Source organism: Equus caballus, chromosome 1, assembly GCF_041296265.1.
Source record: "Equus caballus isolate H_3958 breed thoroughbred chromosome 1, TB-T2T, whole genome shotgun sequence".
Lineage (NCBI taxonomy): Eukaryota > Metazoa > Chordata > Mammalia > Perissodactyla > Equidae > Equus > Equus caballus.
This window is the reverse complement of record NC_091684.1, coordinates 160,867,155-160,891,291: the sequence shown is the minus strand read 5'-3', so window position 1 is coordinate 160,891,291 and position 24,137 is coordinate 160,867,155. Positions and strand designations below refer to the sequence as shown.

General features: G+C 49.2%; 3 protein-coding genes across 4 annotated transcripts in view; 1 reads left to right on the top strand and 2 right to left on the bottom strand.

The window, feature by feature from the left end:
• DNAJC17 (DnaJ heat shock protein family (Hsp40) member C17) overlaps positions 1 to 4,133 on the bottom strand; it is a 34,399-nt gene extending 30,266 nt beyond the window's left edge. Inside the window, exon 1 of the mRNA XM_001503513.6 lies at positions 4,004 to 4,133. Coding sequence (XP_001503563.1) covers positions 4,004 to 4,081 — 78 coding nt within the window. The 5' untranslated portion in view covers positions 4,082 to 4,133. The remainder of the gene's footprint in view (positions 1 to 4,003) is intronic.
• Positions 4,134 to 4,271: 138 nt separating this feature from the next.
• Positions 4,272 to 10,765, top strand: ZFYVE19 (zinc finger FYVE-type containing 19). The gene is made up of 11 exons (XM_014733736.3): positions 4,272 to 4,509; positions 5,776 to 5,897; positions 6,064 to 6,117; positions 6,499 to 6,617; positions 6,717 to 6,862; positions 7,236 to 7,344; positions 8,818 to 9,027; positions 9,476 to 9,555; positions 9,875 to 9,973; positions 10,108 to 10,235; positions 10,320 to 10,765. Exons 1-11 carry the CDS (start codon positions 4,456 to 4,458, stop codon positions 10,396 to 10,398), a joined length of 1,200 nt encoding a protein of 399 aa, XP_014589222.1. The 5' UTR covers positions 4,272 to 4,455; the 3' UTR covers positions 10,399 to 10,765.
• An 878-nt stretch (positions 10,766 to 11,643) lies between these two features.
• PPP1R14D (protein phosphatase 1 regulatory inhibitor subunit 14D) lies at positions 11,644 to 23,024 on the bottom strand. 2 transcript variants are annotated; one of them, XM_003363520.4, is made up of 4 exons: positions 22,632 to 23,024; positions 12,386 to 12,469; positions 12,153 to 12,185; positions 11,644 to 11,964 (listed from the first exon to the last, which is right to left on the bottom strand). In XM_003363520.4, the coding sequence occupies exons 1-4, from the start codon at positions 22,884 to 22,886 to the stop codon at positions 11,899 to 11,901; spliced, it is 438 nt and encodes a 145-aa protein (XP_003363568.1). In that variant the 5' UTR covers positions 22,887 to 23,024; the 3' UTR covers positions 11,644 to 11,898. The 2 variants fall into 2 exon arrangements, with proteins under 2 accessions (XP_003363568.1, XP_070128261.1); XM_070272160.1 differs by lacking the exon at positions 12,153 to 12,185 and having other exon boundaries at positions 11,759 to 11,964.
• Between the last annotated feature and the right edge of the window lie 1,113 nt (positions 23,025 to 24,137).

Below are 24,137 nucleotides of genomic sequence, written 5' to 3'. Positions count from 1 at the left end.
CAGGAAGAAGAAAGGAGATGACCTTGTCTCTAGAAACTGTTAATCATTGGGGAAGGCAAGGACTTAAATCTGCATTTGTTTATTGTGCTTGTCTGGTAACCCCCTGTAACTGACTTCCCTCCCCCTCCCAACATTGGCATTTCTTTCAGGATTAAGCATCTTTCCTTAGGCTAGGAACTGATTGCTGTGCTCATCTGTGACCACCCAGTTCGAGACAATAGACTTGCCTCCTGCTACGCCCACTGAGATAGCAGACCCACTATCTGCTGTGTCCATCAAGCGCTGTGCAATCTTGTGACTATTGTGGGAGGGACATTTCAATCCTATGTGAAACACCCTGTTTGGGGGTATATAACCACTCTGTGCACCCCACTTCTTTGGTGCCCTTTCTTCCTTCAGGAAGAAAGGCCCCAGGCCATGGTTCCTCATAAAGCTTTGTTTAATTTTCTCTTGCTGTTTTGTCTCATGTGAATTTAATTCATTCTCTGGCCAGACGAACCCACTTTGGATAGAGGAAAAGTCTTCCTCCCCTACGATCCCATTTGCAATAACATGGAAGGACCTAGAGGGAATTATGCTAAGCAAAATAAGCCAGTCGGAGAAAGACAAACACCAGATGATTTCACTCACATGTGGAATATAAACAAGTACTGGGACAAAGAAAACAGTTCAGTGGTTATCGGGGGAAGGGGGGTGGGGGGGACACTGGGGGTGAAGGGGAGCACTTATGTGATGACAGTCAAAAAATAATGTACAACTGAAATCTCACATTGATGTAAACTATGATGAACTCAATAAAAAAAAAAAAAAAATGACTCCAGATTCCCAGCTCGAGTAGATGGATAGTGGTGCCATTTACTAAGACAGAGAAGTCCAAAGAAGGAGGAGGTCTGGAGAGAGAAGTTCAAGAGTTTGATTCTGGATGTCATAAGATTGAGACCCCTGTGAAGCATCCAAATGGTGAGATCAAATAGGCAGATGGATATATAGATTTGGGATTCAGAGAAGTGGTCTGAACGAAAGTTAAGTCTGATGTTGGTGCCCAGCACTACCACAGAGGTGAACGGTGCTGGACAGAGTGACACAGGGGAAGGAGCACTGACCTGGGCTGGACATCAGGGGATCTGGGTTCTAGTCCCAATTCTATCACTAATCACTCTCTCTGAGTTTCAGTTTTACCATCAATAACACAGGAGGTTGGCCTAGATGAGAATATCTTTAACTTTTTTTGAATAAGAAGTACCTCCTCTCCTCAAAAATGAATATACAAAAACTATTACACATGATTTCAGGGGTTTATTCATTGATGTGGGGTCAGTGAGCCGAAAGTCGAAAGAAAGATTTCTTGGACTCTCAAGATCTGGGAGTAGTGCTCTTTTATTTAGAGAATAGTGTGGAATAGCATGGGGACAGGACCCATGGGCAGTCAGAGCTGCTGCGTGGGGACAGGACCCACGGGCAGGAGGAGCTGCGGCTGCCACCACTGCTGCTGCTGCAAACACGGGTGGAGAGTAAGGCTAAATTTAAGGCATAGGTAGGTGAGCCATCTCTTTACAAGACAAAGGAAAGAATATGTAAAAAGAGTTGTTAAAATGCTATCAGTGCCGGTAGGTTCTGGTTATCAAACCGGTAGGTTCTGGTTATCAAACCAGATTAAGTAAATGGCAGAAGCCACGCTTAAATATTACCTTCAGCTAAAGACAAAGGAGGATGTTGGGGGGGGGGGGGTCAGTTACATGAGGTTGCCAGACAGTAAACAACTTAAGTTCTTGCCTTCCCCATGAAGAGTTTCCAGAGATAAGGCCATCCCCAACAGATGGAGATTTCCTTTACAAATGCAAACATCTCTCCAAGGGCAAGCAAATCCCAGTCCTCGGAGCCTGCTTCTCATCTGCAGTTTTAAAAGTAACCAGCCTAAAATAATCCTCATCACTTGTCACCTTTCTTTGGACCCCAAATTAAGAACTCCTAGACTATACGAGCAGACAACCAAAGTTTAGGAGGCCTTCCTTGTATATACTTTATTAGACCTCCAGGTGCCCCCACAGACTACAACAAGGCCCCAACCTACTTTCCAAGGTTTACGTTCTTTCACTCCTTCTTGGCCTATGCTCCAGACAAACTGTACTGTACCCACCCTCCCCTTTCTCAGAATACACTTCCTCCATCTCCACACATCCAAACTCTGCACGTTCTTCAAGGTTTCAAATGCCTTCTCTGTTTCCCCTGCCCCTTCTCCCAGACTAGAAGAAACCTCAGCCTACTCTGAACATCCACAGCACTCTGTCGGTATCCCTTTTTAAGGAACTGACACGTTCTCCCTTGTATTATAGTTGTGCCTCCCCTAGTAAAAGGCAGGAGCAGCACTTGTTACCCTTTACAAAGAGCCTCCTCACACATCCCTTATCTCATCTGAATGAAAACTGGATCCCAACCACACTGCCCTGCTTAGACCTTGGTTTCTTGCCTAGACAACAGCCCCACCTGATCCCCTAGTGGTAGTGCCTCTGTCCACCCTCCATTCGTGTCCATTCTGCATACTGATGTTGAATATTTTCTCTAAAATCTGATTATGTCACTTCTCTGATTAATATATACATCAATGGTTCACAACTGCCTTTCTCAAGAGTTCTCAACTTCAGGGTTTCAACACATGTCCAAAGTAATTTCTATTAAGGAAGTACTAATTAAACAATTGACAAATGTAGAGCACTTAGAATAGTGCCCAGCACATATAGGTGTTAGGCATTATTAATACTGAAATCTTAAGACTTCTAATACAGGTGTAGCAGATGCTTTTGGTCTTCTGTACGCATGCCCATGGCCCATTTCTTTTTTTTTTTTAAGAGGAGCTCTGAGTTTTTTTCTTCTTCTCCTCCCCAAAACCCCCCAATACATAGTTGTATATTCTAGTTGTGGGTCCCTCTAGTTGTAGCATGTGGGACGCCACCTCAACATGGCTTGATGAGCGCTGCTAGGTCTGCACCCAGGGTCCGAACTGGAGAAAGCTTGGGCCACCCAAGCGGAGTGGGAGCTTAACCACTCGGCCACCGGGTCGGCCCAGCCTATGGCCCATTTCTCACCGCAGCTGCAGCTGCAGAGGACAGCTCTGAGCAGGCTGAAAGCATTCCTCCTCAAGGGCCCTATGGGTCTCCCTGCTTTTCTGCCCCAGACCTGCTGCTTCTCACAAGCTCACTCAACTCATGAGCAGAGCAGCGTGGAAGTACAGGGACATTCGCAGGCATTAATTTTCATCTGATGAATTTACCTGCCCCCCCTTCCTTCACTGCTACAACTACACTACGATCCAGAAGAAGATAAGCAAAATCTTCATTACAGCTTGATCCGTGTCCTGCTCCCTGGCACATTTATCAACACCTTCCTGTGGAACTCCAGGTGTCCGCCTTACCCTTCTGATCCTCCTGTTTTCGGCCCACTAGCACATGTTGAGAGGGCAACACCTGAGCATTAGTTACTTGAAAAGAGTCAATGGGCTGGGGTGGGAAAAAAACAGACGGCAGAGTCATAGGTAACAGTGCCAAGGAGGAGATGAAAAGGGAGTGGAGGGACCCTGAGACCTGGCCTTTCTTCCGCCCTAGGCTCTAAGCGGAGTTAAATCAGCCTGCAGGAGGGTCTGAACGAAGCACCTCCAGCCACAGTCAAGACAGAAGCGGAATCAGAGGCTGCCACTGCGCAGGCGCAGGGAGGAGGCTAGCCTTCCCTCCCAGGCTCACCCCGCGGCCTCTCCTAGACAAGAGCCACAGAGAGAGCACTGTTTCCCGCGCGAGGAGCCTCGTTCCTGTGCCACCCTCTTCCTCGTAAGGCCCTCAGACCATCCAGAAAAGGACTGCGAGCCAACCTTCTCTGGCCATCACGCCACCCCTCGCTCCCCGCCCAGGGCCCGGCCGAACCTGGAAGGCGGGTGCCAGCCATGGGCGAGGCGCCTAGGCAGAAGGGGCCGCCAGGCCGCTCGGAATCGTCCTTCCTCGCCAATCATTCTCACCTCTTTGTCCGCCGCCTTCTCCTCGATACCTAGCAGAGCGTACAGGTCCATCTGTAAGAGCTCCTTGGCCACCGCCATGGTTTCCACCCTAGCTGGATTCGTACTACAACTCCCAAGAGTCTAAGCGTGCGTGGGGATTCCCGGGGACCGTCGGCCCCGTGTTGGCTAAGTGGCGCTTAGCCCCCTGGGAAATGTGTTCTGGATCAGGCTTGACTGCCTCTGAGGGAAGCGGGTAGTCGTAAATGAACTACGACTCCCAGCAGCCCCCACGCCCGGGCTGCTGCTCTCCAGCTGGGGTGGCGAGTCGCCATTCCCCGGCCGGAGGCCGTGGCTGGCGCGCGCGAGTGGGCGTGGGGGGCGGGGGCGGGGCTCCGTGAAGGTCCAGGGGGCCCCGGACCTGGCGGGCGGAGTTTCAACTCTGCAGACCCTGCCGCGCCGCGCCGGGACCCAGGATGGAGAGTAGGTGCTACGGCTGCGCTGTCAAGTTCACCCTCTTCAAGAAGGAGGCGAGTCTTCTCTCCTCGGGGGCTAAAGGGCTAGGGAGGACGCGAAGTGGAGGGAAAAGCGTAGGACTTGCAGTCCGTAGACTTGGTTTTACGCCCCTTTCCAGCTGCGTGCTTTTGATGAAGTCTCTGAGCCTCAGTTTCCATTTCTGTAAAATGGGGCTAACATTCCCTCGGTTCAGGGGTTGGTGTGAGGATCCAGTGAGGTGCTGGAGGTAAAAGTTCCTTATAATGTAAAGTGCGCTCCTGTTGTTTTTGCAAAACTGGCTTTTCTGTCTGCCAAGTGAAGAATCCGGCTGCTTCCTTCCCTCCACCCTGCTGCTTCCCAGCCCCATCTTAGTTAATACCCTGGGACCACGCTCCATCTCGCCTTACCCGTACTCTCTGCTCTGAAACCTTCCCCATCACGCCGGCTGCCCTTCCCAGGTTTCTTGAGTTAGGTTACCGGCTGCCTTCCTCCTGCCCTCAGGGCACCGTGGCAAAGTCTCTTTTGTCCTCAGCACAGACCCGCTAAGTCTCCTCCGCTGGTAGACTGCTGGCTTCCTCTGCCTCAGTCGTGACCAGGAGATAGGAACCAGGTGGGGAGGCAGATCCGTGTAGCACTCAGAAACCTGGGTTTTGGAGGGAGGGTGGTCAGGGTTCACATTTGAGCTCTGCTGTCTTATTTACGGGATGACCTTGTTTTGGGCAGGTCATATAACCTCTCTGACTCCCTCTGAAATAGGAATAATAATGGTGGTCATCAGGATTAAGTAAAATGCTGTGTATAATTGTGAGCATTAAGTCAGATGATGAATATTAAGTACTGAGCTTAGTGCCTGGCACACACTAAGTGCTAAATAAATGGAGGCTATTGTTACCATCCTGTCCATCCTGAGCCAAGCCTCCCTCCATCTCTGCTAGAGCAGAGAAGGCCTGGGCTCTGCACTCTCTCCAATTCTCCTTTGTTGAAGGGTCAGTGACCTGAAGCATAGGCCTTTCCAGTTTGTCTTCTACACCCCAGGGTCAAGGAATTGAAGACAGGATAAAAAGCCTGGGAATTTTGCATGAAGCTTTACTTGATTTGAATCAAGTAAGACTGGAGATTGAGAAATTGCTTTACCCTCCAATGCTGTCTCTCTCTAGGCCTTGGGGGCCCCACTCCTCATCCTCTTCCCAGCAGCTGTTCGCACCTTCAGCGTCTTCTTCCTGTGTGTACTTGAAGGGTACCAGGGAGGAGCCTGCAGGGGTGGGTGAGAGGTGGATTCCCCTCCTTCATGTTTCTTGTAGTATGGCTGTAAGAACTGTGGCCGGGCCTTCTGTTCCGGCTGCCTGAGCTTCAGTGCAGCGGTGCCTCGGGCTGGAAACACCCAGCAGAAAGTCTGCAAGCAGTGCCATGAGGTCCTGACCAGGTGAGAAGCCAACGTGGGCAAAGATTCAGCCAAGCATGGCAGCAGGCACCTGGCCAGCCTTTACAGCCTTGTGCTCTGTGGCTAGAGGGCAGCCCAGGAAGTGTTTGGGGTTGGGGACACTGGCTGGCAGATGGCAGGACTTCTGAACCAGATTTCTTCTCTATAGAGGATCTTCTCCTGTCAGTACCTCCAAATGGTCACCACCTCAGAACTATAAGAAGTAAGTGCTGAAGGGACAGAGACAAATGGAGATGGGGAAAGGACAAGGAAGCCATAGGGTAGCACTCTCTTCCTAACCCCTAGATCAAGTGGGCACAGAGTCAGGAGAATGTCTACCTCTCAGGCTCCTGAATCCCGCTTGGACTCAGAAAGCAGCTCATCAGCCCTCTCCCCAGAAAGGGTTCTTGGTAGACCCTGCCCTCTCAGCTTGGTAGACCTTGACCTGGTCAGCTGCGTTGGGCTCCAGGGCGACATGAGTGAAGACTACAGAAGACTGTCCATTGGAGGCCTCCCTAGATGCCTAGAATTCTTTGAATGGGAGTGAGTGAGTGGTCATCCCTCCCTTCTGCCTTCTTCAAGAGCCTCTATCTCATCTTGCCAGGCGTGTGGCAGCCTTGGAAGCCAAGCAGAAGTCCCACACTCCACGGAGTCAGGTACTGAGCCAGCAAGACCAAGTCATTGCTGAGCGCCTAGCACGGCTCCGCCAGGAGAACAAGCCCAGTGAGTGGCGGCAAGCAGGGTGGCCTGAAGGACACCATCCAGGGCTCCAGGGACTGGGAGTTCTCTGGATCTTACAAGGTTCCCCCATGCCAATTGCAGAGTCAGTGCCCTCACAGGCGGAGATAGAAGCCAGGCTAGCTGCACTGAGGGATGAACCCCAGGGTTCCATACCTTCCACCAAGGAGATGGAGACACGGCTTGCTGCGTTGCAGGGCAGAGTTCCACCTTCTCACACCCCCCAGCTGGTGAGTTCTATGGCTTGGGAGGGAAGGGGGTCCTAGAACGAGGAACCAGAAGAAGCCCAGATACACCTATGCTTATGTACTTGGCAAGAGCTGGCAAACCCTCCCCCCTCTGCACCCTGCTCCTGATCCTCAGGCCTGCTGCCAGGCCAGGGAACCAGGGTCAAGCAGCAGGATTGGGTCGGGCAGGAAAGAGTGGCCCCTCAGTCCTGTTGGGGACTGCTAGTTCTACTCAGTTATGTGGGCCCTGGATTAGTCCCCTTTCTCTGAGCTTTGAGATGTCCACAACATCCACCCCTGACCTAGACTGCTCTGGGCCTTACAGTGTGGCTTCCGCCCTCTCCTGCTCCCCACTGAGGTTTTCTGCTCTGAACAGGCACATCAACCACCAGACACCAGGACCCAGGCCCAGCAGGCACAGGATCTGCTGACACAGCTGGCAGCTGAGGTGGCTATTGATGAGAGCTGGGAACGAGGAGGCCCAGGTAACCCCTCCACCTGGCTTGCCCAGGGACCTGCCCCACCTCTTTCCCCAGGTAGGAGAGGCTTTGCCGCACCCTCTCTGGGAGGTGAATATAAATCAGAGAACAATCAACATTATAAGAGCTACCATTTATTGAGTATTTACTTCAACGGGAGTCAGTGTAAGCCTGGTGGATAAGTGTGTGGGCCTTAGAATCAGACAGTGATTCCCGGTTCTACCACTTACTAGCTGGGTGACCCTGGGCAACATCCTTGACCTATCTAAGTCTCACTTTCCTCCTCTGTACAATGGAGATATGTGTGGTAACACCCACCTCCTGGGAAAGTCGTGAGGAGCAAATGAGATAATCCAATAAGTGCTTGGGACCCTGCCTGGCTCATAGGACGTGCTCAGTGAATGTTCTCTGCATTGATCATGATGAGGGGGAGGAGGCTATTTAAAGTTAATTAAAATTACATAAAATTTAAAATTCAGCTCCTCAGGGTTACCAGCCACATTTCAAGTGCTCAGTAGCCACATGTGGCTCATGGCTACCATCTTCGAGAGCACAGATATAGACCATGATATGGAATGTTTCCATCATCATAAAAAATTCTATCAGGCAGTGCTGTTCAAAGGCTTCAGAGCAGTGGTTCTCAAGCAGGGATGATTTTCCCTTCAGGGCCCATTTGGCAATATCTGGGGACTTTGTTGTCACTACTCAGATGGTACCACTGGCATCTAGTGAGCAGCAGCCAGGGATGCTGCTAAACATCATACAATGTACAAGACAGCCCCACGACAAAGAATTATCCTGTCCAAGCTGTCAGTGGAATCAAGATTGAGAAACCCTGCTTTAGAGACACGATCTCATTCAATATCCTTAGTAATGCTGTGAGGTGCATACTGTTATTATCCATATTTAATAAAATGATGAAACTGAGGCCCGGTGAGCTCAAGGAACTTGGCCGAGGTCACACAGCTATTAAGTGGCAGATCTTGGACTTCATCCCAAAGCTGTCTGATTTCAAATCTCTTGCTCTGAAACCATTTCAGAGCCACATCCACTCTGGTAAAATTCTTTCCGTCGGTGACATACAAGACCTGAGTTTCCCTCCTGTCCTCTCTGTGCTGCTCCCTGGAAGTGCTTCCAACCTGTAAGGCAGAGGCTGGCTGAACCTTGGCCTCCCCAAACCCTGATCCTTTTGGGCGGTGATTCTCCTACCATGGGGTGCCCACCCTAAGGGTAGCATGTTACAGTATCAGGTGGGTGGGGATGGATATGGTTGAAGAAAACAAGTCTAAGATTACTAGCTTTTTACATTTGGAAAAATGGGGGAAATACTCATTTTACTTGTAATATAAACCACAGGAGCTAGTGCTGAACAAAAAGCTGGTCATCTATGGTTTTTTTAAAAAGTTGAGAAATGGGCTCAGTGGCTTCTGATGAGTAGCTAGAATGTCTTTGCCTCCCTGACTGCATTGCTCCTTCCAGCTGCCTCTGTCCAGAACGACCTCAACCAGGGTGGCCCAGGGGGCCAGAGCACTGATTCCAAGGGGCAGGCCACCTGGTCTCTGGAGGAGGAGAAGAGCAGGCTGCTGGCTGAGGCAGCAGTCGAGCTGCGGCAGGAGAACACGAGGCAGGAGCGGATCCTGGCTCTTGCCAAGCGCCTGGCCGTGCTGCGGGGAGAGGACCCCGATAGAGGTAGAGGCTGGGGAGCAGCCACTCACTCACATCCATTGGGCAGGCCCCCCGCTCCCACCCCCAGGCCAAGCTCTGCAAAATGGCTGCACTCTGTGCCAGGCTGAGTCAGGTGCCGGAGTCCCCATGCCCAGGGGTCCAACAAGCTCTGCCCAGAGTCATGAGGAAGGTACTGGGGCAAAACAGTGGATGAGGAGTAAGTGGCAGTCATCAGGGGACAGGGGACCCTCAGTCCCTTCAGGTGCAGAGCCTTCTGTTCCTGCTCCCCAGCCCTGCAGAATGGGATAGGGAGGGGCAGGGTCTGATCAGAGTGGCTGCTGAGCTGCTCAGCTCTGGAACAAGTGCCACTGGGAACCCAACCAGCTCTGGGGCAAGAGTATAGCCAAAAGCCACTCAGGTGAACTCTCTCAGCCTCACTCCTCCTCCCCTGCTCCCATCTCCCCGGTCTAAGTGACCCTTCAAGACTATCGCCTCCCAGACAGTGATGACGACGAGGATGAGGAGACAGCCATCCAGAGAGTCCTGCAGCAGGTGAGGCCCGTCTCAGCCACCCGGCCATCCCGTGTCCTGCCCTCCTCGCTGCCCCACCTCCCACCTGGCCCCATTCATCTTGCCTCCGCTCTGAGGCTGGATGGTCAGTCGCTGTGCAGCTCCTGTTCTAGCTGGGGCCCTACTGTCCCTGTGACCCAGACCTGCCCCTTGGCCCATTGAGATGGGGTGTCAGCACCCACAGGCAACAGATAAAGGAAGAGGGGTTGAGAAGCTAAGGCTACAGAGCACATAAATACAGGGGGTGGGGTCGCTGGGCCTGGGCCTGGAGCAGTGCTGTACCTCTTTGCTCTGTCCACAGCTCACTGAAGAAGCTGCCCTGGATGAGGCAAGTGGCTTTAACATTCCCGTGGAGCCAGCTCCCCGACCCCGGACCCAATCCCACAGGGCAGAGCCTGAGGTGAGAAAAGCCCCAGACACAGACCCCAGGCTGCCACCACAGCCTGCCTCCCTGCCTGGCCGGCTGCTCCTGCAGCAGCCCTCCCATACCTCATCGGGTATCTTACTGTCCCCATTCCTTTCTGGTCCCTGAAGGCCCAGGCCATGGCCCCCAGGCCTGAGGCTGAGGAAGAGGAGCTCCCCTGGTGCTGCATCTGCAATGAGGATGCCACCCTGCGTTGTGCTGGCTGTGACGGAGACCTCTACTGTGCCCGCTGCTTCCGGTAGGTACAGGTAGAATGTTCTGTGAGACTGGGAGGATTTGAGGGCTGCCTGTGATTCCTGACCTGTATCTGTTTGTTCTGCAGGGAAGGCCATGATGCCTTTGATCTTAAAGAGCACCAGACATCTCCCTATCACCCCCCGTATGCAGGCCGAGGGCACTGAGGAGACCCTGGTCCTCCTGGGAAGGTGATCCTACAGGCTGTTGCACAGGCTGGGGCGCCCACTCTGGGCCCAGCTTCAGGGCATCTGACGGGAGAGCATGTCAGGCTAGACTGCCCACGGATGCATCCTTTCCGGAATCTCAGTGTCCCCCCTGGAAGGAGGAAAGAGTCTCCATTCGAGATAACTGGAGGAGCCAGAGGGAAGGCAGAAGTCAGGAGCCCTCCAGCAGCAAAGCCTGGACTGGGAGTGAGAGGCATGATGGGGAAAGACCAGACTGAATCTAAAGATGAGCCTTGAAACCTGCTCAAGGGCCCAGGGCCCTCCCCTGGCACTTAGTGGATCTAATAAAGTATGTTGATTCCTTGGACCCAGCATCTCTTAATTCTAAAATCCTGTAGGCCCTGGACCTGGGCCCTTGGAGAGGTGGCAAGAGTAGAGTAGGCTATAAGTCCAGGCCTGTGGGGTGAGGAAAAAGGTTGAGCCATCCTGCAAGCTTCTCCAGGCAGGAACAGTCCCCCCTGCCCTGGTGGCCGTGTACACAGTAGGCATGAACTGAACTGTGCTTCCTGCTCTGCGCAGCCCAGCTTAGCCCCCAGGCCCCACCATCTTGGATTTCTCAGCCTCTTTAGTACTGAAACACTGCATGCACAAACGATGAATGTGTGCCCTGCTTTGAGCCTTACTCCCAAAGGACACCACCTCCCAGGGCTCCTGTCCCAACCTCCCTGCCATTCAGACTCAGTGCCTGTTTCAAGCAACTCCCTCCTGGCCTCTCAGCCTGGACCCTTTATACCCCTCTGCTTAGCCCCTGCTTTATCTCTTCCTGCCTCTGGCTGGAGCCAGCTCAACAAAGCGTCCTCAAAGCCTGCCGCATCATTTAGGGAGGAAGGAGAGTTCAGCCTTCCCTGATGCCCCCAGACCCAGCTAGGTTTTTCCTGTTACCTCTCCTCTGGGATTCAGAACTATTCTGCCGCTTGGGCTCCTATTATTGGTGATGCCAGGACGCTGTGTGTCTTAACCAGGTGCCCGCTGGTTGGCCTCTGGGCCTTGGTAGATTGTGATCTCTCTGAAGCAGAACTGTGGCTTTCATCTTTGAATTCTCAAGGTCTGTTTGGATGGATGGGTGGGTGGATGGATGGATGAGGTGTGCAGATAGAGCCTAGTGACTCAGGCTGCTGGCCTTCTGGTATATCACTTCACCCTCTCCCTCCCCCGTCCCTCAGCACAGATATGCTCCACACTCCATTCAGCTGGGGCTTCTAAAGGTTTTATCCACTTAGCCGCCAAGGAAAGCACGGGGCAACAGCCACGACTGGCTCCCAGAAAGACCAGCTGACAGGAACTAGCTGTGACTGCACAAACACCAGGGGTGTCCAAATGTCCCTCATCCTCCACGTTCCTTGTCTGTGTCTCAAGGAGTCATTTCCCTTGCAGCCCGGGATCCAGAGGTTCAGGGCAGGCCCGGCAGTGCTGAGGCTGCTGAAGGTAGTCTCACAAGGCTTATTTCTGAGGCCGACTGAGTCTACGGAGTTTCTTGAGTTCACCAAGCAGCTCAGAGATAAACGGCTGAGAGAGAAACAGGGATGAGATCAAGGCATGGGGTCATACCCATCTGCCACACTGCCCTCCCTAATCCCCCCTGACCCCATTTCCCCAGAGCCGGGAAGGAGAAGGACCCAGGGCCAAGCTTTCCTTTCCTCAGCTGCCTCCCCACTGGGCCTCTTCTTACCCCCAGATCAGCAGAGCATCCTTACCTCTGTGGGGCGGGGACAGTTTTGGAGAATGGCCTGGGTAGAAGAAAAAGAAGTGGGTCCCAAGCCACAGCACTTTCCCGCAAGCCCCACTCAGTCTCCCAGGAATTCTCTCCTCTGAATTGGTTCTCCCCACTCCACCCAAAGAAGCAGAGCCTGGGTTCCTGGGTTCCCTAGTCCAAGCCCAGCTTCCATCCCCTGACCCCCGGGGCTTGGGCCCAGCCCCGCCATTCTACCTCCAACTGAGTCTTCTGTTCTTCTGTGGATAGTTCCATGAGAGCCTCCAGGTCAATCTCAGGCTCTGAAGGAGTTGGTTGATCCTGTTTAGGAATCACATGGGGCTCAGAGGGGCCTGGCCAGCTGGAGCGGGAGTGATGTTTACCGTCAGGGGCTCACCCTCCTCCCACCCTATTTCCCATGTTCAGTCCTTCTCCTCACCTTACTCAAACCACCCACTCATTCTTCCATTCAACAGTTACTGAAGACCTACTATGTTCCACCTGAAACAATGCTAGGGCTCTTTATAAAGAGTATCTGTTCATTCTTCCTGGAAACAGAACAAAGAATCCTAAAATTCATATGGGGCAACAAAAGACCCTGAATAGCTAAAGCAATCCTGAGAAAAAAGAACACAGCTGGAGGTATCACAATCCCTGACTTCAAAACATACTACAAAGCTACAATAATCAAAACAGCATGGTACAGGCACAAAAACAGACACACACATCAATGGAAGTGAACTGAGAGCTCAGAAATAAAACCACACAGCTAATCTTCCACAAAGGAGCTAAGAACATACAACGGAGAAAGGAGAGTCTCTTCAATAATTGGTGTTGGGAAAACTGGACAGCCACATACAAGAGAATGAAAGTAGACGACTACCTTTCACCATACACAAAAATTAACTCAAAATGGATCAAAGACTTGAAGGTAAGACCTGAAACCATAAAACTCCTAGGAAAAAATATAGGCAGTACACTCTTTGACGTCAGTCTCAGAAGCATCTTTTTGAATACCATGTCTACTCAGACATGGGAAACAAAGGAAAAAATAAGTGGGACTTCATACGACTAAAGAGCTTCTGCAAGGCAAATAAAACCAGAATCAAAACAAAAAGACAACCCACCAACTGGGAGAAAATATTTGCAAATCATATATCCAACAGGGGGTTAATCTCCATAATATATTAAAGAATTCACCCAACTGAATGACAAAAAACAACCCAATCAAACAATGGGCAGAGGATATGAACAGACATTTTTCCAAAGAAGATATACAGATGGCCAATAAACACATGAAAAGATGCTCATTATCACTAACTATCAGGGAAATGCAAATCCAAACTACACTAAGATATCACCTTACACCCGTTAGAATGGCTATAATCACAAAGACAAAAAATAGCAAATATTGGAGAGGATGTAGAGAAAAGGGAATTCTCATACACTGCTGGTCAAATACAGGGCCGGCCCGGTGGTACAGCAGTTAAGTTCGCACATTCCGCTTCGGCGGCCCAGGGTTCGCCGGTTCAGATCCTGGGTATGGACATGGCACCACTTGGCACACCATGCTGTGGCAGGCGTCCCACATATAAAGTAGAGGAAGATGGGCACGGATGTTAGTTCAGGGCCAGTCTTCCTCAGCAAAAAGAGGAGGATTGGCAGCAGATGTTAGCTCAGGGCTAATCTTCCTCAAAAAAAAAGTCAGATATAGAGGTATCATCTGACCCAGCAATTCCACTCCTGGGTCTATTCCCAAGAGAAATGACAACATATCCACACAAAAATTTGCACATGAATGTCCATAGCGGCATTATTCATAGGAATCAAAAAGCGAAAACAACCCAAATGTTCATTGACTGATGGATAAATAAAATATGATATAACCATACAATATCATTCAGCAATATATAGGAAGAAAGCACTGATTCGTGCTACAACATGAATGATTTTATTTTTCCTTTTTCTTCCCAAAGGCCCACAGTACATAGTTGTATATTTTTATTTGTGGATCCTTCTCATTGTGGCATGTGGGATGTGGCATGTACACTTTAAATGGGTGAATTGTATGGTATGTGAATCATATCTCAATAAAGCTGCCTTTAAAAGTTATTACAGTCATTGAAAAAAACCTAAACAATACAGAGTTGATAAAATTAAAAATGAAAGAAGCTCAAGAGAATGAGAAGACAAACCACAAACTGGGAGAAAATATTTGCAAAAGATATATCTGATAAAGGACTGTTATCCAAAATACACAAAGAACTCTTGAAACTCAACAAGATAAGAAGTGAACAACCCAATTTAAAAACGGGCAAAAGATTCGAACAGATGCCTTACTGAAGAAGATGTGCGGATGGCAAAGAGTATATGAGAAGATGCTCAACCACATATCTCATTAAAACACTGCAAATTAAAACAATAGTGAGATACCACTACATACCTATTAAAATGGCAAAAAATCCAAAATACTGACAAAACCAAATGCTAATGAGGATGTAGAGCAACAGGAACTCTCATTTATTCCTGGTGGGATGCAAAATGTACAGCCACTTTGGAAGACAGTTTGTCAGTTTCTTACAAAACTAAACATACTCTTACCACACGATCCAGCAATTGGTATTTACCCAAATGAGCTGAAAACAGGTTCACACAAAAATGTGCACATGGATGTTTATAGCAGCCTTATTTATAATTGCCAAAACTTGGACGCAACCAAGATGTCCTTCAGCAGGTGCGTGGATAAATAAACTATGGTACATCCAGACAATGGAATATTATCCTGTGCTAAAACGAAACAAGCTATCAAATCACGAAAAGACATGGAGGAAGCTTAAATGTATATTACTAAGTGAACAAAACCAATCTGAAAAGTCTACATACTGTATAATTCTAACTATGTGACATTCTGGGAAAGGCAAAACTATGAAGATAGTAAAAAAGATCAGTGGTTGCCGTGGGTTGGAGGGAGGGCGGGATGAATAGGTGGCGCACAGAGGGTTCCAGGGCAGTGCAACTACTCTGTATGACACTGCTGGTGGATACACATCATTATACATTTGCCAAAACCCATAGAATGTGTAACACCAAGAGTGAATCCTAATATAAACTATGGACTGTTGGTGATTATGATGTGTCAATAAGTTCATCGATTGTTAACAAACGTACTGCTCCAGTGGGCGACGTTTATAGGAGGGGAGGCAGTGCGTGTGTGGGGGCTGGGGGAATATGGTAACTCTCTGTAGTTTCTGCTCAATTTTTCTGTTAACCGAAAACTGCTCTAAAAAATAAAGTCTACTTTAAAAAAAGATGTAAACTCAAGGGCCAAGATCTAATAAACTTAATTTTTTACTGCTTCATCAAGGACTTTCTCAAGAGAAAGTGGCATGGTGGTGAAGAGCACGATTACTAGTACGGGTTGGTGCCACTTTCTTTTTTTTTCTTTTTAAAGATTACACCTGAGCTAACAACTCTTGCCAATCTTTTTTTTTTTTTCCCCCAAATCCCCCCAGTACATAGTTGTATATTTTAGTTGTGGGTCCTACTAGTTGTGGCATGTGGGACGCCGCCTCAGCGTGGCCTGATGAGCAGTGCCATGTCTGCTTCCAGGATCTGAACCAGCGAAACCCTGGACCGCCCACAGCAGAGTGCATGAACTTAATCACTCGGCCATAGGGCCAGCCCCAGTGCCACTTTCTTGATTCGTGCTAAGGGCCACCATTGCTTTTGCATCATCAGTGCAAATGTCAACATAATGAAAAAGGAAAACAATATCTTAGTATTATTGTGAAAATAATCATGGACCTCCCGAAAGGGTCTTAGGAACCCTGAGGGTCACCAGAACACACTTCAAGAACTGCTGTCTTATCCATTTTTCTATTGGTTTGTTCGGTGTTTTCTTATTGATTTAAGAATCTTTTTTTTTTTTTTATAATTCAGATAAGCCCTAGTATTCCACATATGATGGAAATAGCCTTTGTGTTTGGGGGAGGGGCTGGAGCAATAGATGTTTGTGTTGGGGTTTTGCTGCTGCTTCTTTTTTTTAATGCTTAGCAATTACCCATACTGACTTGGATAAATATTTGATATTCGCCTTTGTATTTTCCTAGATGTTTGATGATTTCACCTTTTCCATTCGATTATTTAATCCTTTGGCATCTATTCAACAACTGTGTCAAGTGGCTGCTAGTAACCCATCACTGTGAACTTGGGAACTTGAGTGAACAAAACAAAATCTAGCCCTCGAAGAGCCTACACGTTAGGGGCGGTTGAGGAGACGTAATAAAAACAGATGTACTAAGTAATTAATTTGTATAATTTGTTTAAAGGTAAGTACTATTTGGGGAACTTTTTGGATGATGAAAATGTCCCGTATCTTGATTGGCATAGCGGTTACATACAGCAAAGTGCAGCCAAACGTACACCTCCAACAGGCAGATCTTATTCTCTGTCAATCATACTTCGATAAAGTTGATTTTTAAGGAAAAGAAAGAAAAAGAAGGCTCATCTACCCCCTCACTCCTTTCACTGCCAACAGGTAACCACGGTTAACAGTTTCGGTCCCTCCATACCTTTTTTAAAAGTTAACGGTTCTAGAGTTCTGAGTCAGCCTTTTCACCCCACACTCTAGACCTTCCCTTTGCTGCCTTGGTTTCTACCTCGCCTGATTCAGCATTCATTCAGTTAATGCCTGTTTATCAAGTGCACGCCATGTACCAAGCACTGTGATGAGAGCTGGGGCCATAACAGCAAGACGGACACACACGATCCTGCCCTTGAAAAGCTCAGTCTCCTGAGGGACACAGACTAGTGAGGGCTATAGACACAGTTACAATTCAGGGCAATAAGCACTCTGATGAGATACTAAGATACTATGGGGGCACATGGAAGGGGGACCTAACCAAGCCTGGGGTTTAGAAGGCTTCCTGGAAGAAGTGACCTCTAATCTGAGACCTGAAGACTGAGTAAGAATTAACCAGATATTTATGCTTCTGGTCATGATGGAGTAACAGGGACCAGATTTATTCTCCCAAGATAAATAACTAGAAAACTAGACAAAAATATATGAACAACATCTTCAGACATTAGACAACAGGTAGCTCAGGACTATCTGCGAAAGAAAGGAAACAAAAGAAGTAAACTCTACAATTGCCTTGGGTTTCTTCCTGGAGGCAATTTCCAGACCTCAGGGCAGAGAGGAAGGTCCCAAGCAGAGCACAGTGGTCTTGCTAAATTGATGTGACAGAGATCAGAGTTCAGGGTTGAGGTGGCTAGAAGTTGTTGGACAAAGTTCTGGACAGGAGGGAGTTATGAAAAAAGAGGCCTCCAGAAATCTGTATAAGGGTTCTCTTGAGTCTTTGCTAAATGCAAGATTCACACTCATAGGGTGAAACTTCACAAGGCCAATGAGGCACTGAGGGCACAGAGGTGAACAGTTCCTAGACCTCACACAAGACTGGGGACAAATCAAGTTGCACACAAGCAGAGTGGACAGACATTGCTGACCATGCAGGAATTCAGGAGAGACCTCAGAAGGGCCACACTTTAGTAGGAGGGGTCAATTATTCTTTAGATTAAAAGCCACTCTAGACTCACCTTAACGGAACTTAAAAACAAGGCTCACAAGGATCAAACTGAACCACAAGTAACTCAACTGCCTACCACAACAAAGCTCAACCCTCTTAAAAGGAAGAAAAAAAAAAATTCAGCTACCCAACAACATAAAATTCACTATGTCTAGTATCCAATAAAAAATCACTAGTCATGCCACGAAGCAGGAAATGTGACCTATAACCAAGGAGAAAAGTCAATTAGGGGCTGGCCCCGTGGCCAAGTGGTTAAGTTTGTGTGCTCTGCTTCGGTGGCCCAGGGTTTCTCTGGTTCGAATCCTGGGCGCGGACGTGGCACCGCTCGTCAGGCCATCCTGAGGCAGCGTCCCACATGCCACAACTAGAAGGACCCACAACTAAAAGAAAATACACAACTATGTATCGCGGGGCTTTGGGGAGAAAAAGGAAAAATAAAATCTTTAAAAAAAAAAGTCAATTAGTAGAAGCAGACCCAGAAGTGACAGAGATGATGGACTTAGAAGATGAGGAAAACACAAATATAATAATGAAAGAAATGGAAGATATGAGAAAGAACCAAATGGAGCATCTAGAGATGAAAAGTACAGTATTTTAAATGAGAAATTTGCTGCATGGAATTAACAGTATATTTGATGCTGCAGGAAAAAAGGTCAGTTGAACTTGAAGATAGAGCAAAAGAAACTAGACAAAATGAAGCCTAGAGAGAAAAAAACCTGGGGGGAAAATATAAGAGAACAGCACAGAGCCTTGGTGACCTGTGGGACCATATTAAGGGGTCTAACAGATCACTAATTGGAATCCTAGAAGGTGGAGGGTGTAGGCAAACAATAAAGATGCATTCTGGGGGCCGGCCCTGTGGCCAAGTGGCTAAGTTAGCGCACTCCACTTAGGTGGCCCGGAGTGTCGCCGGTTCAGATCCCAGGCACGGACATGATACCTCTCGTCAGGCCATGCTGTGGCGGCGTCCCACGTAGCACAACCAGAGACACTCACAACTAGAATATACAGCTATGTACTGGGAGGCTTTGGGGAGAAGAAAGAAAGAAAAAAAAAACCCCCACAAACTGGCCACAGATGTTAGCTCAGGTGCCAATCTTAAAAAAAAAAAAAAAGATCCATTCTAATGATTAGGATTTCTCCTCTAAAAAGCATCAGTCCTGCCCCCAAAGCCTTTGTATATTTCTTATGATATTAACTATACGCCTATTGGATGTAAAGTACGTAAATTACTGAGAGTCATTTTGCCCCTGTAGCCTAGAGTTGAGAATATGGGTTCATATCATAATCCAAATATTCTTTCCCTCAAGTATTTTTTGAATTCTCAGAAAATGAGGGGATATATCCAACAACTCCTACTGAGATGAACAAGTGTGGTAAACTTGTAACTCTGTATTACATGTGGTAGTTTCCTGCCAAGTGCTGCCTGATGTTACCCCCTTTCTCACCTCCACTCCATACTCAGGCCCCTTACTCCTGATCCCTACGCCATGGGGACCAGCAATGGAGTAAGGCTCAGAGACAAGCTAACAAATCTTTGTTTCACATATTTATTGACAATATTTTTTTAAAGTTGGAAGTTTAATAGATTGTTTCTTACAGTGTCACCACATCAGAAGTGTTGCATCAGGGCTGGCCCCATGGTCGAGCGGTTAAGTTCACACACTCTGCTGCTGGCGGCCCAGGGTTTCACTGGTTCAAATCCTGGGCACGGACGTGGCACTGCTCATCAGGTCATGCTGAGGCAGCGTCCCACATGCCACAACTAGAAGGACCCACAACTAAAATATACAACTATGTTCTGGAGGGCTTGGGGGAGAAAAAAGGAAAAAATAAAATCTTTAAAAAATATATATATTAAAAAAAAGGGGCCGGCCTGGTGGTGCAGCGGTTAAGTTCGCATGTTCTGCTTCTCGGTGGCCCAGGGTTCACCGGTTCGGATCCCGGGTGTGGACATGGCACTGCTTGGCATGCCATGCTGTGGTAGGTGTCCCACATGTAAAGTGGAGGAAGATGGGCATGGATGCTAGCTCAGGGCCAGTCTTCCTCAGCAAAAAGAGGAGGATTGGCAGTAGTTAGCTCAGGGCTAATCTTCCTCAAAAAAAAAAAAGTGTTGCATCAAAACACCAGCTGCCACCAGGAAAAGATAGTATTATGGAAGCTATAGAAAAGCAATGTTTAAAAATTCTGGGGTCGGGGCTGGCCCCTGTGGCCTAGTGGTTAAGTTCGCGCACTCCGCTGCAGGCGGCCCAGTGTTTCGTTCGTTCGAATCCTGGGCGCGGACATGGCACTGCTCGTCAAACCACGCTGAGGCGGCGTCCCACATGCCACAACTAGAAGGACCCACAACCAAGAATATACCACTATGTACTGGGGGGCTTTGGGGAGAAAAAGGAAAAAATAAAATCTTAAAAAAAAAAAAAAACTCTGGGGTGGTCACAGTGTCCCCTGCTGATGTGCACATTAGATTAAGCCGCAAGGCAGTGACCCTGGCAAGAGCTCTCCACAGAGTGGTGGGAACAGAAGCCAGATTTCAGTGGTGTGAACGGTGTTAGGAAGGGAAAAGGTAAGTGAGGATGGACAAACCCTCCAAGGAGTCTTCTTGTAAAGGAGACGTGAAATAGGGGATGGGAACTGGAAGGCGGCAGGCCGTTGAGCAAGAGACTCCTTAAAATAGGAGAAACTCAGGAGGGTTGAAGTCCCTTCTTAGAAGCCAAATCCACACTCCACCTCTGGACAATGGGAGCTCCAGGGCCTCAGGTCTGTTTGTTGTGATGAACCCGAATTTGGTTCCTCTGAAGACCCCAAAGCATGCTGCACATCCAGTGAGAAGAAGTGGGCCCCTCCAATAAAGGAAGGTGAGTGCCATTAAACTAAACTAAATATGTGGCAATGCATCCCTTGAACGACTCCCAGGGTGCTATGGAAGGTGGGCATGTGGAGGAGAGCCCTGGTGGGCGGGGAGGGGCTCTGTGAAGGTAGAACTAGGGCAGGGTAAGCCTGGAGACTGCGTTGCCTCAATCTCTGCCCAAAACGGCCAGCCACCTGGGGCTTCCCCAGCCACTTGGCTGCTTCCTGCTGGAAAGAGCAGAGAGTGGGAGAAGAACTGCCACGTGGCCCCTTTGGACAATTGCCATGGCAACTCTAGACCGGGTATTTGATTTTGGCCATTGCCTGGGAGCAGTCCTCCCACATGTGCTGTTTTCCAATAGTATAAGCTCATTATTGTACAGCTTTCCCCCGCCTTGATCTCGCAAAACAAGTTTCTTTAGCTAGTGTCTTTCCCCTCTGCCTGGAAGAATTTACCCTGAGGTGTCTGAAACATGAAACTTTTCATGCAAGTGCACAACACTCTGAAATTGAAACTGAATCAGAAAGAGAAGGTGCTGGCAGTAGTGAAGGGCAGTGGAGGTACCCTGTAAGGTCAGAGCAGATACAGGCCAAGAAAGCTCTCCTCTCCTGATCCAGCTCCAGGGCATCTCCCCACCCTCCTCGAATGGGCCCAGGATGCCGCAGGGGACATGCACCAAATTGACACATGACCCAGTGAGCTTCACAAGACAGCCCAGGCCACATGCATCACTCTTCCCCGCCCCCAACCACAGGGCAGCTGACACAGCCCTTGCCTGGAAGAATCTCAGGCCCTCGCTGCCCCAAAAAGAAAAGAGAGGACCTGAGTTGAGAAGGAGGAGAAACAAGGACCATGGTATGTGGACAAGGAGGACTCCTGGTCTCTGGCTTGGTACAGTGATTCTCAGCTGGCCACACGCTAGAATCAACTGCGGAGCTTATAAAAAAGACCAGCGCCTGGGCCCTATCCTAGTAGATATAAAGTCAGCGGAGGTGCAGCCGGGGCATCGGGTTTTTCTGAAGTACTTCGGGGGTGGAGAACCGCTAGCTGCTCCAATAAGTGCTCAGGCTCTGCCAGCACAGCCCCAGCTCCTAGTTATGTGACCTTGGGCTAGTTCCTCCACATCTCTAAGGCTCCACTTCCTCCATGGTAAAGCAGTACCTACCTAATGGAGTTGTGGGATGGGCTGAATGAGATAGTGCGTGTCCAGAGCTGGGCACTGGGCCTAGCACAGAGTTAAGTGCTCAAAATGTAATTCTTGTTGAAGCAACAGTTGTTACTATCTAGGACCCCAACTTGGAGGTATCGAAGTAAGAAAATGCCACTTTCCGTGACAAGGGGCCAAGACCCATCCTTTTCCCAGGTTAGGGTTGAGGGGGGGTCAGTCAGGGCTGGGGCCAAGGCTGGGTCAGGCGCTGGTGTTAGCCTCACTGTTGGTTACTCTGATGTTCTCTTGGGCTCTGTCCATTCTGAGATGATGGAAATGTTCTACAGCTGTCCTGACAATATGGTAGCCACTAGCCACATGGGGCTGCGGGGCGCTTGAAATGTGTCTAGTGTGACTGAGGAACTGGACTTTCAGTTTTATTTGATTTTTATTAATTTAAATAGCTACACACCGCTAATAGCTACAGTCGTGGACACTGCAGCTCTCGACCGCATGTGTGCTGAGGATGAGAGTAAATAAAGATATAAAACGAAGAAAAATAGCCCTTCTACTGTCTCATTTGAGCATCAAAAAGTCCTACGAAGGAGATATGACAGGCACCGACAGCCCCGTTTTATAGATTAGGAAACTAAGTCTCAGGGATGTTGAAAGACCTGCCCCAGATTAGGAACAGTTAGAGGCAGAGCCTAGACCAGAGGGAGGCAGATTTCTGGGCTGCAAAGCCATGCCTCACCTGTTGGGAAAAGCTTTCTGTGGGAGCATCTCACATCAGCCCTCCAGCAACTCCTGAGGTCTCCAGGCAGGCTTTCTCCCAGCCATCTGCCCGGGCCCCAGGCACCATGTTGTCACCCCCCGACCCCCACCCCTGGTGCTACCCACCTGGAAGAGTTCCTGAACCTGTGCATCCACCCACTGCTCCATCTCCAGCCAGCGCTGGAGTTGCCCCCGGTCGTACTTCACCGTCAGCCGGCTGGGTCTCCGGGACCTGGGCACTTTGGAGAGGTCGGTGTGGGACTTTGACTCTGAGTCTGTGGATGACGTCCTCCTCCTCCCAGAAGCCCACTGGACCTTCTTACTTGAGTTCTCCCTGTCTGGGTTGGGAGATGTGCAGGAAGTGGGGCTTGAAGACAGCATGGAAGGATCGGCCTGGGCAAGGAGCCGGGAAAAACTGCCAGTCAGAGCAAGGGTGCCAGGGAAGTGAGGAGACGGAGAACAGAGGGAGAGGCCAGCAGAGAAGAAAGGAAGGCGGGAGGGAGGGAGGCCCAAGGCTCCAGGAAGGGCCGGGGTCAAAGATCAACAGGCCTTTGTCTGGTGCTGGGAATGCCAGTCTCCTGGCTCCCTGCTGCCAGTTAGTGGCACTCCTGAGCAGTGCCCCAGCCTCCCTTCCTGCAGCCACTGGGGCCCAGAGTGATATAAACTGCAGTCGAACAAAGGTCAAGTGGGTGCCGTGCCTCGGGAGGAAGAAAGGGCCCTTGTATCCTGAGGGGTGTGGGGCTCTGACGGGCGCTCTATGGCCGGCTCTGGAACAAGACCTAAGTCACACTCACCTGAGAGCCTCAGCATCCCACCTTCCTGGGCCCTAAGCAGCAGCAGTCAGACGGATCCAGCAGGAGCAGAGTCCCTGGCCGGCAGGGGCTCCTGTTGGGAGTATGTTGCTGCTGGGGGCAGAGTCTCGCCAGGGATGGTTAGAGGAGGGGTTATCTCTGGCTCCTGTGGGGTCAGTACCCTCTTGTCGGGGGGTGTGTCTGAATGTGAGCTGCCTTTGGGAATATGTGAGGGCAGAGGGGCTCCTCTGTCAGCTGGCGCTGTGCACTCGTGGAGGAAATTTATCCAGCTCGTCTACCATGCCAGGCCCCCAGAAGCGACTGCTTAGGAAGCCATGTTTATCGTCACATGACCCTCCTCTCACTCAAGTGCTTCCTGACAAAGAGGAAACCTGCAGATCTAACTTACACCCAGGAGTCAGGACTAATACTTTTAGCCATACTCGCATTCTAAAGGAAGGGTATTTTTGCTTATTTAGTAGTCCTTTGTAACAAAAATTTCTAAACTTTTAAAAAAATTTACAGGAGAGCACTATAATTTTTTTTTAATGGACAGCTCAGAAAGACAAATGAAAAGCGAAAGTTTCTCTCCTCTCCCCATCTTCCCATCAACAGCTCGCTTTTAGTTCTCTGTAATCACCATTATCGCTTTATGTAATATCATAAATTTGTCCATTTTAGACAGTCTCTCTCATTCCCTCAATACGAAGGATGAGAAATTAACTCCCTCATCTCCTTTACTTTCCATGTTCCAATTTTTGTTTATATATTTCTTTTTAGGTCTTGTGGTGTCGCCTTTAAGATGCTGAGTTTCTGTTTCCAACGTATTGACATCAACCAT

What these genes read in the sequence shown, in the direction of transcription:
- ZFYVE19 (XM_014733736.3), top strand. Translation starts at nt 4,456, where the DNA reads ATGGAGAGTAGGTGCTACGGCTGCGCTGTCAAGTTCACCCTCTTCAAG. An exon ending in CTTCTCACACCCCCCAGCTG is followed by an intron (nt 6,863 to 7,235) that starts GTGAGTTCTATG and finishes TGCTCTGAACAG; the next exon opens with GCACATCAACCACCAGACAC. An exon ending in GGGAGAGGACCCCGATAGAG is followed by an intron (nt 9,028 to 9,475) that starts GTAGAGGCTGGG and finishes CCCCGGTCTAAG; the next exon opens with TGACCCTTCAAGACTATCGC.
- PPP1R14D (XM_003363520.4), bottom strand. Translation starts at nt 22,886, where the DNA reads ATGCTGTCTTCAAGCCCCACTTCCTGCACATCTCCCAACCCAGACAGG. An exon ending in AACAGAAGACTCAGTTGGAG is followed by an intron (nt 12,186 to 12,385) that starts GTAGAATGGCGG and finishes TCTTCTACCCAG; the next exon opens with GCCATTCTCCAAAACTGTCC. An exon ending in ACTGTCCCCGCCCCACAGAG is followed by an intron (nt 11,965 to 12,152) that starts GTAAGGATGCTC and finishes TTTCTCTCTCAG; the next exon opens with CCGTTTATCTCTGAGCTGCT.